The following is a 16,521-nucleotide window of genomic DNA, read 5'->3' as shown; positions in this document are numbered from 1 at the left end:
ATGTACGGAGAACCCTCATTCAGGAAGAAGGGAGGCATTCAGAGGTGCCTGTGCAGAAAGTCTTACCTTTGGAGCAAGTATAACTGAGATAGAGGAACTGGGAGAATGGAATAGAGTCTTGATGAAGGGTTTTGGCCCGAAATGTCGACTGTTTATTCCTCCATAGATTCTGCCTAACCTGCTGAGTTCCTCCAGCATTGTTTGTATTGTTCTGGACTTCCAGCATCTGCAGAATGTTGTGATTATTGTGTTTATAGAGAAGCGAAGTGGAACAAAGTTTGAGGTAGTAGTGGGAGTCAGTAGGCTCACTGGTGAGTTGCTGTATAGCATTGGAACTGGACTTGTCGCACCATGTTGCAGTCTGCTTCAGCTACTCGGGTTGGGGGGGGGATGGGTGCGTAATCCAACAAATAGTGGAAATGATTGGCTTGGATGTTTCTCATGTGATCACAAGACCCTGTTGGACACTGGTAATGTAGTCAGATTCACTGGTTCATTGTCAGACCGACGACGGGAGAGCCGGTTATTGTGCAGACGAAGCCCTTGTGCCTCGGAGTTGCCTGTTGTTGCCAGTGAAGTAGACACTGAACTGACTGTGTGCCATTGGATTGTGTACTGGGCTGGTGCCGCCCATGGTGCTACCCTCTAGTGTTCACTCCTGGGAAGACAAGTTGGATTGCATTCTTCTGTGGCTGCAATTGCATGAAATGAGAAACTGCTGCGGTTTGTTCTTGCAGAAATGTGGCTCCAGGACAACATCAATACACAGGCCATGACACGCAAGGACTTGTGCTGTTTTATGATTATTTTAAACTATTTTTTGTAGCATTGTTTTTCTGCTATCATAATTGTTGTGCTCTATGTGCTGTGCCCTGTGTATGACTGTTGGTACTGTCTTTTGCACCTTGGCCCCAGCGGAAAGCTGTTTCATTTGATTACATTCCTATGTGTGTTTGAATGACAAACTTGAACTTGAAATCCATTGTACAGGGACAGGCCGGAGTGATAGGTCCATGAAGACAGTTCTGCCTGGGATCTTGGGAGGAAATGAAAATGATCGATGTGTAGTTGGAGCACTCAGATTTGTAGAGAGAAGGGCTCAGGGGGTGATACTGCTAGTTAGAGACTGGCAAATGATGGTTTGATGTTTGGTTAACTGTGGTCCACAGCATTTCAGAATTACTGTTCAGCTTTTGCAACATGGAGTTCAGTTCACGGTATTATAATACTGCCACATTTGATGGTAGACACAATGTCCGAGTTCAGGTTGGTCCTCAGTAAAATAGATGCCAAAGGTTCGAAAGAGGGCAATTTGTGTATATAGAGTAAAATCAAAATTGAGTTGATCAATGTCATATCAGCAATTAGCAGTGAAAGGAGAAAGTGTTCTAGGTGCATCAAAATTCTAAAGGCAGGAGTATGGGTAGCTCTATATGTTTGGGCTGCATACCTTTCTCTCAGTTTCTCCTTCGGCACTATTACAGCATCAGCGACCCAGGTTCAATTTTGCCCCTCTCTGTAAGGAGTTTGTCCTGTACATTCTCCCCATGACTGTGTGAGCTTCTTCCAGTTTTCTCCCTTTTTCCAAAGGCGTATGCGTTAATACGTTAATTCGTCACATGGGTATAACTGGGTGGTGTGGCTCCATAATTATTGTTACTAATTCATTAATTAGTGATCATTTCTGCTTAAAGTTACCTTGATATGCAAGAGAATTTTTTTTAGAAGGTTATCGCCAATTTGGGTACATGCTCTCAAAAAGATTCACCACCCTTGCACTGTTGGAAACATTTTTACATCTGCCCTTGTGTCACCCTTAGGATGTCTTGCATGTTTCAAGAAGAAACTCCAAGGAATATGGATCTATTTTCTCCAGCTGCTCATGATACAATTACCCTCTCCTGCCAGGAATATCGTTCTCCATGCCAGTGCATTCTTTCCTCAATAACGAGGACCAAAACTATGCACAGTATGCCAGGCATGGTCTCAGTAGTATTTGTACAATTGTAACAATACTCCTCTATTTCTGAACTCAAAACCACTTGCAATAAAAGCCATTGTACCATTTGCTGTCTTAACCTGTTGATGGACCTACCTTGTTATCAGGGTACACAACAACATCTAGATCCCTCTGTGCTTTGCTCATCTGTAATCTTTCTCTATTTGTCTGTCTTTAAATTTCTTTTACTAATCTGATTTTCACACACTAAACTCCATTTACTAAGCTTTTACCAATGCACTTGACCTGCCTATATGCTGTTAGAATCCACATCTCCTCATTGCCATGTGTCCTCTCACATGTTTCTCTGTAATTGTCAAACCCAGATATCTTACACTCTGTTCCTTCTGATTACACTAGATGACTTGATTAATGAAATAAAAACAGAAGTTGCTAGAAATAATCAGTGGGTCAGAAGCGGGAGAAACAGAGTTAATGTATTTGTACAATGAGTTTTTGTCAGAACCTGATAGAGTTACTGATAATCTTTAGGAAACAGAGAAATGATCATTTTAGAATAAGATGGATGATGGTGGAAAGATAAACATAGGTGGTAATAGGATGAACAAAGGAACAGTAGTTCAGAAAAGGTGTGACTAGGAAAGAATGTCAGTGTTAATTCTGTTTTGAGGATGAAAGACTGTAAAGACCATCACTGGGTTCCGGCAAACTAGCAACAGAGGAGCTGAAGGCAGTGTGGACAGGGCTAATGAACTTAACCTGTTCTTTAACAGATTTGACATTGTGGCCCCTGCCCATCCCGCACATGAGTCATCTGTTGTCTGCCCCCAACCAACACAAATTCCACTCTCCCCTCCTACCCCTCCTCACAGCCCCCACCCTGCTCTCATGACTATACCCCTTCCCCACACAAAACCACTATGGTGGGCTTCACAGCTGAATAGGTGAGAAGACAGCTGAAACGTCTCAACCCAAGCAAGACTGCAGGACCGGATGGTGTCAGTACCAGAGTGCTCAAAGCCTGTGCCCCTCAGCTATGTGGAGTACTTCGCCATGTATTCAACCTGAGCCTGAGGCTCTGGAGGGTTCCTGTACTGTGGAAGACATCCTGCCTCGTCCCTGTGCCAAAGACGCCGCGCTCCAGCGGCCTCAATGACTACAGACAGGTGGCATTGACCTCCTACATCATGAAGACCCTGGAGAGACTTGTTCTGGAGCTGCTCCGGCCTATGGTCAAGCCACACTTAGATCCCCTCCAGTTTGCCTACCAGCCCCGACTAGGAGTTGAGGATGCCATCCGTGAACCTACTGAACCGTGTCTACGCCCACCTGGACAAGCCAGCGAGCACTGTGAGGGTCATGTTTTTTGACTTCTCCAGTGCGTTCAACACCATCCGCCCTGCTCTGCTGGGGGAGAAGCTGACAGCGATGCAGGTGGATGCTTTCCTGGTGTCATGGATTCTTGATTACCTGACTGGCAGACCACAGTACATGTGCTTGCAACACTGTGTGTCTGACAGAGTGATCAGCAGCATTGGGGCTCCACAGGGGACTGTCTTGTCTCCCTTTCTCTTCACCATTTACACCTCGGACTTCAACTACTGCACAGAGTCTTGTCATCTTCAGATGTTTTCTGATGACTCTGCCATAGTTGGATGCATCAGCAAGGGAGATGAGGCTGAGTACAGGGCTACGGTAGGAAACTTTGTCACATGGTGTGAGCAGAATTATCTGCAGCTTAATGTGAAAAAGACTGAGGAGCTGGTGGTGGACCTGAGGAGAGCTAAGGTACTGGTGACCCCTGTTTCCATCCAGGAGGTCAGTGTGGACATGGTGGAGGATTACAAATACCTGGGGATACGAATTGACAATAAACTGGACTGGTCAAAGAACACTGAGGCTGTCTACAAGAAGGGTTAGAGCAGTCGCTATTTTCTGAGGAGACTGAGGTCCTTTGACATCCGCCAGACGATGCTGAGGATGTTGTACGAGTCTGTGGTGGCCAGTGCTATCATGTTTGCTGTTGTGTGCTGGGGCAGCAGGCTGAGGGTAGCAGACACCAACAGAATCAACAAACTCATTCGTAAGGCCAGTGATGTTGTGGGGATGGAACTGGACTCTCTGACGGTGGTGTCTGAAAAGAGGATGCTGTCTAAGTTGCATGCCATCTTGGTCAATGTCTCCCATCCACTACATAATGTACTGGTTGTGCACAGGAGTACATTCAGCCACAAAATAATCTGCAGATGCTGGGGTCAAAGCAACACTCACAACACACTGGAGGAACTCAGCAGGTCGGGTAGCATCCGTGGAAAAGATTGGTCGACGTTTCGGGCTGGAACCCTTCATCAGGACTGAAGAGGGAAGGGGCAGAGGCCCTATAAAGAAGGTAGGGGGAGGATGGGAAGGAGAAGTCTGGTAGGTTCTAGGTGGAAAAACCAGTAAGAGGGAAGATAAATGGGTGGGGGAAGGGAAGCAGGGAGGTGATAGGCAGGAAAGGTGAAGAAAGAATAGGGGAAAACACAATGGGTAGTAGGAGGCGGAACCAAGAGGGAGGTGGTAGGCAGCTGGGGGAGGGGACAGAGTGACATAGGGATAGGGGAAGGGAGCGGGAGGGAATTACCGGAAGTTGGAGAATTCTATTTTCATACCAAGGGGCTGGAGACTACCTAGACGGTATAGAGACTCATTCCACCAAGATGCAGCACAGAGCGTCATAGAAAGTCATTCCTGCCTGTGGCCATCAAACTTTACAACTCCTCCGTTGGAGGGTCAGACACCCTGAGCCAATAGGCTGGTCCTGGACTTATTTCCTGGCATAATTTACATATTACTATTTAACTATTTATGGTTTTATTACTATTTATTATTTATGGAGCAACTGTAACAAAAATCCAATTTCCCCCGGGATCAATAAAGTATGACTATGACTATGTGCCTGTTTGCAAGTTTGTCCTTCAGGGTATGTTGCTCCTTTTACCACCATCATCCCCAGGTCAGGTGCCTTGCCTTGCCAATACAGACCCATCAGGTATTGGAAGCACATGATACCTTGGCCAGAATCTGCTGGTTGAGAGCATATCGGGCCCAGCAGCTGCTGTTCTGCCATTTTGGGAATGCCGTTGACTTTGTGACTATGGGCCTTCACATGTTGTATACTCAAACAAGTGTGATGAGTTGAGAATGCACTGTGCATAGAACATTGTGCCACAACTGCCTTCATCAAAACCAACCTGAATCCTATGCACCACACATTCAGATTATTGCGCTGTAGGATTTCTAGTCTACAGAGGCTGAAAGGGATATAAGCGGGTTGAAAGAACAGACAAGATTAAACTTGGTTCATAGGGTGGGAAAGTAATGAAGAAATAAGTAAATGTTAGTGTGCAGAGTGATACGAGCACCCTGCTGCACAACATGCCCTGCAGGTACAGCAAACAGTTTCAAAAGCAACCAGTATGTTGGCTTTTATTGCAAAGAGCTTGGAGTACAGGGACAAAGATGCCTTTTAGTAGTTAATACTGGTCTTTCATGAGATGATAATTGAAATATAACATGCAGTTTTGTTCTCTGTTCCTAGGAAATTTCTTATGGACCTTAGAAACACTGAAGTAGAGGATTTGTAGCTTGATTCCTGGGTTGTGGGAGTTGACATTTGAAGAGTGACTGAGTAAGATGGTGCTACAGTGCCTGGCTTTAGCTCAGTGAAGGATAATCTTATTGAAACAAGATTTTGAGAGGATTTAATAGACTGGAGACTGCACAATTATTTCTTGACACTAGAGAACACAGAATGTGACAGCACTTCTCTGAATAAGGCATCAAATATTTAGGAATTGGATGAAGAAAACATCGTTTCATTGAGGAATGCTCAGTTGTTAAATATATTCAAGACAGATCTAAAGCTGTTTGGATTTTGAGTGAATCAAGGGATATTGAGATTTTGGCAAGAAAGTGAAGTTGAGATTGAGGATCAGCTGTGATCCTATTAAACGATGGAGTAGGTTTAAAACATTGTTTGGTCTATTCCTGTTCCTTTATCTTATATTGCAAGTTGATTTAGCTTATATTAAATCAGTCCAGTTTAGACAAGTATAGATGTGAAAACAGTTTATCCAGGAAGATTAGGGAAACCATCATCTGCAGCGTTCTCATTAATTATTGGTTTATTTTCCCATAAAATATTATCTCTCAGTTAATTTCCACCCAAAAATAAAATACGAAAGACGTTACTGTTAACTTTGAAACTAATGTTCTGCAAAGTTACAATAACTCTCTTTTTTGGCCAATTGAAGCAAATGCCCACTTTGAATTTGAACATTTATGTATATGGATAATGGACATGATAAGAAGTTGCATGCTAATTACATTTGTTTTTGCATTGCATTGTTATTCTGACCAATCTTGAGAGAGAATTAAAATGAATAGAGGAAATAAAGAACTAAATGAATGGAATTGCTGACTAAAGTCTTCATTTCACTTCATTCATAAAGAATGCTGCATAATATAAATAAATGTTTCATGCAATTTTTAACGAGATAATGGGTGGAGGGATTCAGGTTTGTGGACCATTAGGATCTTGCCTGGGGCAGAGGCAAGCTATACTAGAGGGATAGATTGTACTTGAACTAGACAGGGACCAATATCCTGATAGATTTGCTAGTGCTGTTCAAAAGGGTCTAGTTTAGTCTGATGGGGGTGGAACCCAAGTAAGTAATGTGGTGGATACGAAAGCTGAGGCAGATATAGAAGTTAAAGCGAGTTGAGCCTTATCTAGATAAAGGTTCTTGATCCGAGACATTGGTCATCCACTTCAATCCACCACTGCTGCCTGACCAATGAGTTTCTGCAGTAGCCCATTTGTTGTTTGAAACAATCAAGTCCAGTGGGAGTGAGGAAGGTCTGATAAGCTAAACTACATTTACCCTAGATAGGGCAAATGAACTCAGGGCATGGATAGGCATGAGCTCGTGGAGCTCAGATAATAAAGCTATTACAAAAACATGGTGGAGGAATGGGCAGGATTGACAACTCAATGTTTTGGGGTACAGGTGCTACAGGCATTTTAGAGGTGGGGCTAGAGAGGAGGTGGTGGTGTTTTTTTGATTTGGGAGAGCATTGAGGTGTAAGGTTTTACAAAGGTGCTACTGGGACTGGAGGACTTGAGTTACAAAGAGAGACTGGAGAGGCTGGGCCTTTTACCTTGGAGCATAAGAGACTGGGCGATGATCTTATAAGAGTTTATAAAATGGTGAGGATTGCGTAAGATGTATTTTTTTTTCCCCCCAGAGTAGAGGAGTTTAAAACTAGAAGGCATAGATTTGATGGGAAAGATTGAATGGGACCCTGAGGAACAAGATTTGTTGAATTATGAATGAGCTGCCAGAGGAAGTTGTTGATGTGGGTACAATTACAATGTTTAAAAGACATTTGTAAGGTATGTGGATTAAAAAAAAAAGAGGTATGTGGGGCAAACACATCAAATCGGATTAGCTCAAGTAGGCACCTTGGTCAGCATTGAGGAGGTAGGCCAAATGGCCGTTTTCTGTGCTGCATGACTATAATACTGCACTTGCCTGAAACTCAGTTTAACTGAGCTTTCACCATAGCGGTCTACTTCAAACTTCCTTTATTCTTCTAAAGTGTTGCTTTGGGTGTCAGAAAACACTGGCTGTTTCAATACCCATCCGACCCACTGAAATAGAGAAAGATCATGTCTAGTAAGCCTAAGGCCAACAATTCATTCATGGATCAAGACTTTGATGTGGCTCCATTTAAAAAAAACTTAAAAATAAAACAAGGCTTAAATAAAGAGGTGGCCAAAATCTTGAAAGAGTACCATGTAATAATTAAAAATGAACCAATTTTCGCTGAAAAAAGTGTGAATAGCTGAAGGAGAGAGAGTGGTTAATTGGCTGAAGAGTCAAAGGCAGAATCATTATACACAAAGACTTTATCCGAAAGAATGGTGGACACAGACTTGCAGGTAATTTTCATTCGCACACAGAGTAATAGAAGGGTAAGTCTTTAGTCATCGCTGGGGAAAAATGGTGGCTGCATTATTTATCATACATAAAGCCTAAGTGACTCCTTACTGCACTTTCCCAAATTCTGACCCTATCACCAAGAAAGACAAGGGCTTTGCGTGCAAGGGAAGACAATATCCTGCAGGTTCCTCTCTGAATTTCACATCATCCTAACTTGTAAGTTTATGCCATTCCTTCATTGTTGTTGGGTCTAAATTCTGGATCTTCTTCACCAACGGAACTTCTGAGTGTACAATTTCTCAGGACAGCAGCAGATCAAGAAGGTGACTCACTACCTCCTTCTCAAGGGAAGTAAATGTTGGGTTTGTCAGACCCCCACACATTATGCCTTGGCATGGCAACCGCTCTGCCCTGACTGCAAGAAACTGCAGAAAGTTACGGTCTCAGCCCAGCACATCTCAAAACGCAGCCTCCCCTCAATCGACTCTGTCCACACATCCCGCTACCTTGGTAAAGCAGCCAGCACATTCAAAGACCCCACCCACACGAGACTTCCTCTCTTCTCTCCCATCTCAACAAGCAGAAGGTACAAAAGCCTGAGAGCACATACCAAACCGGCTCGAGGGCAGCTTCTACCCCACTGTTATAATACTAGTAAACAGATCCCTAGTACGATAAGGTGATCTCTTGACCTCGCAATCTCCCTCATTATGAACTTGTACCTTATTGTGTACCTGTACTGCACTTTCTCTGTAGCTGTAGCACTTCACTCTGCTCTGTTATTGTTTTATCTTGTACTATCTCTATTGTAATGAATTGATTTGTATAAAGGGTATGTAAGACAAGTTTTTCACTGTACTTCGGTACATCTGACAATAACAAAACTGATTTACCTATATGTATATGTTTTTTAAAGTGCAGTGCAATTGGATTAATTTGATAACTTTATTGAAGAAATAACCCAAGCATGATATTTAAAATTACATCCTTCTGTGTTGTAGCATTCTATGATTTTATAAATCAGGTATTTTTGCAACAGTTTTGAAAATACATGATGACATGGCACTGTGTCAGAATGTGTGAATTATAGCCAGGAGTGAGAGTTGAAATGTTTCATTGAACTCAGTCCATCAGTGTTACAATAATGCTGACACTTGCTATTACTACAGTACCGCATCAACTCTTTACAACTGCAATAGGGACCTATTCTGGCAATCTCCCAGAATCTAGAACTGCAGTGGGAGTTGTGCCAGTTGGTGACTGTAGCAGGGAAAACTAGTAAATGATTTAAGCATATGGTTGGATAAGGTTAGCAGTTCCTGGACATAATGATTGTACTAAATTTATGCTAACATGTTTTGGATAAACTTGTTCCTGGAAATTTTGGATAGGTAAGAAGAAAAAGTTTAAGTTTAAGATATATGGTTTTGGTCTTTTTTTTGCCAGAAGCGAAATAGCAGAGTAAGTTCTCTTTGGAGAGTAATACATGTGTATTTAATGTGTGCAGACTGGAGGTCAAAGTCCTAATGTAATTCAAAACTGCTCCTTTTTCCCTTTCACGTAGTGTTTGTTATAGTGTATAAATTGTTTACTAATTAAATGTATGTTTCTGCAGAATGGAAGTGAGTAGTATTAATATAGCTACATCAGCTTCACACTTTAAATGAATTATTTGTTGTTACAAGTATTTTTTAATTTTGAAAACAAAATTCCAAAGTAATTTCAAGACATTTGCAAAATATGCTGTAGGGTGTTGATCAAGTAAGGTAACTTGAGATATTGCAAGCTGGTGAGCTCTAATGGGCTGAAGGAGCTTCACTATATTATGATTAGCTAAGCTTACCTTTGTAATTTTGACCTTTTAAATACAGCTTTTGAAAAAAAATTGTTGCAAAGATTCTATGTAAAACTAATGAATGAAAAATTACCAAGTAATTGCATTTAATTTTATTTGTTCTATCCATGTTCCTTAGTTTGGTAACAAACTTTAGCAGGAGCACCTCAATAATGCTTATTAGGTCAGAGTAGATTGTTATACTTTGCAAAAAAATCTAAAATCTGTAACGTAAACGTTAAAAAAAAATGCCTGTACTGCTGTCTGTTTCCAAGATAAAACGAATGGAGAACCCGTAACTAACATTGGTGTGTCCCCTTAATAGCATCAGTTATTGTACTACACTGATAAAAAGCAAATTAATCATAAAAATACTAAATAAAGGAGTGAGAATGATGCCAGCATATTGTCTTTCAAATAGTTTGTAGGGAAAAAACAGTAGCTACTAAACAATGCATGAGAGTCATTGCATAATTCATGAAAATGAACTGATCAATTTTAAGCAGTGATTTGCATGAATGAATGTTCATCCTATGGTTAAAACACCTTTCCTAAGCCAAAAAAAAATTAAATGATTATCAGATCATTAAACAGATCATCAGATGTCTTGAGCTGAGAACAGTAAGATTCTAGACAGGAATGAGGTTCTAGTGAGTAGAATAAACTATATGGCCAAAATTTGTTTGTAACCTTTTTTTCCATCAATATCTTAGAATGCAAGAATGATGGGATGGATGTAATGATGGACTGCAGGGCAGACTTGCCACTCTCCTTCCTCTGTCTCGTCCTTCTGCTGTTCCAGCTGTTTGACCCCAGTTGTCAGAGTCGCCAGTTTCAAGAACCAGCGTTGTCTGCAACGTTCCAGTTTACACATTCCCTGTACAATGCTACAATTTACGAGAACTCTGCTGCAAGAACCTATGCCAACAGTCAAGTTAAAATGGGAATAAGTGTGTCTGATCCATCATGGGACGTTAAATACAGGATTATTTCTGGAGATGAAGACAGCTTTTTCAAAGCTGAAGAATTTTTACTTGGCGATTTCTGTTTCCTCAGGATAAGGACTAAGGGGGGCAACTCTGCCATATTAAACAGGGAAGTTCAAAATCACTATTTGCTCATCGTGAAAGGCACTATCAGAGGGGAAGCCTTGGAAGCATGGACAAAAGTGAATGTTCAAGTCTTGGATATGAATGATTTGCGTCCTTTATTTTCTCCAACAACATATTCTGTAACTATTCCAGAAAATACACCTCTGAGAACCAGTATTGCACAAGTGACGGCAACAGATGCAGATATTGGATCAAATGGAGAATTTTATTATTATTTTAAAGACAGAGTTGACACCTTTGCTGTTCACCCAACCAGCGGAGTGGTTTCTCTGAGTGGCAGATTGAATTACGACGAGACCAACCAATATGACTTGGAAGTTTTAGCAGTGGATCGTGGAATGAAGCTTTATGGGAACAATGGAGTAAGCAGTACCGCAAAACTAGTCATTCGCATTGATAGAATCAATGAACATGCACCATCTCTAAGTGTGGTGACTCACATTCCTTCCTTGATGGATAATGATCCTACCTATGCAGTTGTTACTGCTGATGACCTAGATGATGGAATCAATGGGGAAATTGAATCAATATCCATCGTAGCAGGTGATCCTTTAGAACACTTCCAACTCGTTAGAACTGGATCAACAGGGACACAGTATCGAATAAAGGAAGCAAAACGAATACCCTGGGGAGATTTTCCATATGGTTATAATCTCACCCTACAAGCAAAAGATAAAGGACTCCCTCAGAAATTCTCTGCAGTGAAAATAGTGCATATTAGAAATCTGGTGGAAGATGAACACCAAGTGACATTTGAAGAAGATCTCTATGAAGTGGAGCTGAATGAATTTGCCCCTCCTGGAGCTGTGGTGGTTGTTGTTAAGCTGAAGCCAGAGCCACCAAATGTTGAATATAAACTTAGTGTAACTGAAGACGCTCATCATTTCCACGTTAATCCTCGGACTGGTCTCATAACCACAGCACAGCACATAAGCACCCTCGAAAGAGAACATTTTGTGTTAGAAGTGGAGAGCAATGCCAATGAGAGCAAAGTGCGTGTTATTGTAAAGATCGAGGATGCCAATGATCACACCCCGCAATTTCAGCAGCAATCATATGAGGCATTTGTCAATGAGAGCGCGCCCATTGGCAGCAGTGTGCTTGTTGTTTCTGCCATGGATAATGATCAAGGAGAAAATGGATACGTAACGTACAGCATTGGCAATCTGAATCCATTACCTTTCACAATAAACCAGTTCACTGGTATCATTAGCACAATCAAACAATTAGATTTTGAGTCTTCAGCTCATAGTTACAAGTTTGTGGTTCGTGCCTCAGATTGGGGATCACCTTATCGACGTGAGAGTGAGGTAAATGTGACTGTATTTGTGCAAAACATTAATGACAATAAACCCCTCTTTGAGAAAGTGGACTGCCGAGGAGTGATTTCCCATGAGTTCCCTGTTGGTGAACAAATAACTGCAGTTTCAGCAATTGACGTTGATGAGCTGGAATTGGTAAAATACATAATCATTTCTGGGAATGAACTTGGATTCTTTGACTTAAATCCTGATTCTGGCGTGCTCTTCTTAACAAAACCATTGGATAATGCAAATCTAAAAGAAGGGTTTTTTTCACTTCAGATAACGGCTTCGGATGGAGAGAACTTTGCTGATCCAATGTTCCTCAACATTTCCTTGGTGCATGGTAAATTTGCTACAAAGGACTACATCTGCAGGGAAACAGGAGCAGCTCAGAAATTAACTGAGAAATTACTCAAAAGGGCTAAAATAAACAAGTCAACCATGGAAGACGTATTCCTCGACCTTTATTCAATTAATAGGCAGTCCCCACAGTTCGATAAATCCTTTCCTTCAGAAATAAATGTTAAGGAAGATCTTCCTGTTGGCAGTACGATTGTTAAGATCATAGCTTCAGATGCAGACAGTAGCTTCAATGGAAAAGTTGTATACACCATTTCTGATGGCAATGTTGATAGTTGTTTTAATATTGAAATGGAAACTGGATGGCTGACAGTTCTGATGCCTTTAGATCGGGAATTAAGTAATAAATACATTCTGAACATCACTATCTATGACTTGGGTTCTCCTCCAAAGTGTGCTTGGAGACTCATGACTGTCCATGTCCAGGATGCTAATGACAACAAGCCTCAATTTTTACAAGAGTATTATTCCATTACCATTCCAGAAGATACACTAATTGGTACAGAAGTAGTTCAGATTGAGGCCACAGATAAAGACCTGGGTCGTAATAGTGAAATAATCTACACACTGTTAACAAGCACTCACCAGTTTGGTATTAATGCCTCAACTGGTATTGTTTATGTGACTGGGTTGCTTGACCGGGAATTAATTCCAAATTGTACATTGAAAATAGAAGCCCGTGATCAGGCTGAAAGTGGTCATCAACTTTACTCTGTGGTGGCACTGGAGATTACTTTTGGTGATATCAATGACAATGCTCCTCGTTTTGTTCCTTCAAGTTACTTTGTTAAGGTCCTTGAAGATATGCCTGTCAGTGCTGTGGTAATGTGGTTGGAAGCTCATGATCCTGATCTTGGCTTAGGTGGCCAGCTGCGTTATTCTTTGGGAAATGATTACAATGGGAAGTTTGAAATTGACAGAGCCAGTGGAGCAGTGCGTCTGGCAAAAGAGCTTGATTTTGAGAAACAGCAATTCTACAACCTTACAATTCGTGTTAAAGATAAAGGCCGGCCGACATCCTTATCTTCAACGTCATTTGTAGAGATTGAGGTAGTTGATGTGAATGAAAATCTTTATGCGCCACGATTTTCAGAGTTTGCCAAGAAGGCATCTGTGAAGGAAAATGCACCAATTGGAACAAAAGTTGTGCAGGTGATGGCCAAAGATAATGATGAAGGAAGGGACGGAGAGGTACAATACTCAATCCGGGATGGCAGTGGTCTTGGACGTTTCACTGTCAATGAAGATACAGGTAGGACTCAGCAGATGTCAAAGATCCTCGCTAATTTGTCTTATGTGTGATGTGTAAGGGTCTGGTAGATTTATTTCCTGGTTAAATTGAATTTCTAATTAGTGTAAATACAGTGGATTCCGATTAAATTGGACATGTTGGAACGTGTACACTTTTGGCCCAATTAAGCGGCAACCCCAATTAGCCAAAGTTTCATGGAAATAGTTAAAAAAGGTATACAAAAAATTTGGTTTAACAGAGTAACAAATTAAGTATTTAAATGAAATGTAGAACAAATCAGAACACTATCAGTGCTATCGTAGTACTATAAAACTGTGTGTTAGTTTGTAATAGTTATCGATAGATGATACTGTGTTCTTTTGATTGACTGTAAATGAACAAAATCAGCACAGGCAGCTAGTGTGGATAATGGTCTGCCTTCAAAAAACATTGCTGCCAATTGCGTCTTCTGAAGTTTTATTGCATTGTAACATTCACGTTGATTGTTGATAACTTCAAATTCTTTGTAGTTTCTAACTTGTTGAAGTAGTGAAATCGTTTCATTTTCACCCCCATCCTTTTTTGGCATCTCTAAGCCTGAATGCTTGAAACTACAGTGAGCAAGTGAGTTCTGAATTATCTTGTCAATTATTTCTCACCAACTATCAGTAACAAAAATTACTGCTATTTGAACACAGACACATGTAACTAATACTATAAGCATAGTGTAGTGTCTAACGGCCACACAAGTGCATGCGTCTTACCCTAGTTAAAAACTGTTTGGCAACAGTCTCCTGTCCCAATTAAGCGGCATGGTGTCCCAAATAAATTAAGGGATTTCCAACAATTTTCTCGATTAGTTTTTGTTCTTTAAGAGTTGTCTCAAATAAGTGGCTGCCCCGTTTAGCCAGTGGCCCAATTAACTAGAATCCACTGTGTTCAGATATTTGTTAAACTAGTTTCTTATCTCTTATCATTAACTGCAAATTATATCGGAGTAGTTGTACATTAAAATATCTATCAGATTTACAATATTTCATATTTTTATATAAAGACTATTTGGAAGGAAAATTAGGTTAAGTAATGCAGATGTTCATTGAAAAAGCAGAGCATATGATATTTTTGCAATTCTTATTGGTTTTATTAGATTTTGTTAATTCTTGAAAATATTTTGACAGTAATGGATGGTCATAATTTGTTGATGCACGTTTACTACATGTGTTATTGCTTTGTTACAGATGGTACAGTGTAAAGTTAATATTAAGAATTTGTGGCTAGCTGGCATGGTGTAGTGCTGCATAGCATTTGATATGTACAGTCAGTAGAACAGAACCTATTCTCAGGTGCTCTCAAAATCTGCAAGTGTGTGATGTGATATAGAAGGTTAAACAAAACATGCAATACTCATTCAAGGCTTATCTGATGTGAGGTGTACACATTTTTAAGACTTATTCTAATATATATCATATTGCTGAATTAATAGTTCACTGTGGCTCAACTCTCATTCAAGTTCATTTAAAACTGATAATAAACAGTTGTGCAGCTTTATCTTTTATCAGCAAATAGCTGAGACTCAAAGCACCAGCCTTTAATTGCTTCTTTTGATGGTGTTGGCTAGAACTGTTGTTTCTTTCATTTTTTCCCCCACTGACAAAGAAGTGTTCCTCCATCATAGAGCCGAGTTCCGCTGTCAAACATTGCCTTGACGACGTATTTTATAATTAATACAAGCTTTGTCAACCATACAAAAATGTACTTTATATTAGCATTTTTCTTAAGTGTTTTGGATTATTTTATAAATGTTAAAAATGCTCATGATGGAAAGCTGATTTGGAAGAAAGCCAAAGAAGTCGACTTGGGTTGCTTCCTGTTTTTAAGTACTTAAATACTGAACAGTCACTTCGTTGGCCTGAGATGAAAAGCAGTGTTACTGTGACCTGTAGTTTGACAGCTTTTCATTTACTGTTGTGCGCAGTTGTTCAGTCAGTTGTCTGATGACCCAGTGGCTGGCTTGTGCACAGCATTTCTACAAAGAATATCCTGGGGGATTAAGAAGAAAGAATGTCAAAGTCAAAATTCTGTTATTTTCTTTCAAAGTTCTATGAATCATGCTGAGTTTTGAATCTTTAAATTTTCGTCATAAACTGCAGGGTATGTCTTTGAAGGGATCTGAAATTTTTAACACATTTTACATTAAGCCAGGTCCATTTTATTTTATGGTTATTGTAACTATTATTGAGCCTTTTTAAATATTTGCAGAGTTCAGTGTGTATTGCATCCTTAAAACTGATCATAATCAAACTCTTGAGAGTCTCACTATTAATGCCACCTTTCAACTTGGCGAGATACAGACATGCACTGAACTCACTGCATATCTTTGCATATCCTTGGGTCCAAGAAATAATATCCAAAAAAAATTCAGAAGAAGCCTACTGTGCAATCCACAATCCCTGTTTCCATTTAGTTATAATTTAAGTTTATTGTCATCTGACTGTACATATATACAATGAAATGAAACAAAGTTCCACCTGGGCATGGTCCACCCACAGAACTTAAATCACACATAGTACATAAAGCAAAATATTGCCATAAATAAGATAATTTATATACCTTGTAACTTACCTTATTTATAAAGCATATAAAAATTAGTTAATAACATACAAAATGTATGTAGTCTGCAGCACAGATGAACAGTACAGTAAACAGCTTGCTGCCCTAGTGATGAGACCTCAG

The 16,521-nt window shown here is 40.3% G+C and overlaps 1 protein-coding gene across 6 annotated transcripts in view; it reads left to right on the top strand.

Moving 5' to 3' along the window:
• Positions 1-16,521, top strand: part of LOC134349486 (protocadherin Fat 3-like) — a 763,599-nt gene that overhangs the window by 222,125 nt on the left and 524,953 nt on the right. For 5 of the 6 annotated variants that reach the window (XM_063053870.1, XM_063053874.1, XM_063053871.1 and 2 more), the window contains one exon: positions 10,495-13,809. In XM_063053870.1, coding sequence (XP_062909940.1) covers positions 10,512-13,809 — 3,298 coding nt within the window. In that variant the 5' untranslated portion in view covers positions 10,495-10,511. Of the gene's footprint in view, positions 1-9,202; positions 9,339-10,494; positions 13,810-16,521 lie in introns of those variants that run through there. The other variant, XM_063053868.1, reaches the window with a different exon arrangement.

The sequence above is a fragment of the Mobula hypostoma genome, chromosome 7 (assembly GCF_963921235.1).
Source record: "Mobula hypostoma chromosome 7, sMobHyp1.1, whole genome shotgun sequence".
Taxonomy (NCBI): Eukaryota; Metazoa; Chordata; class Chondrichthyes; order Myliobatiformes; family Myliobatidae; genus Mobula; species Mobula hypostoma.
The sequence above is the reverse complement of the archived record's forward strand: the minus strand, read 5'-3'. Positions and strand labels throughout refer to the sequence as shown.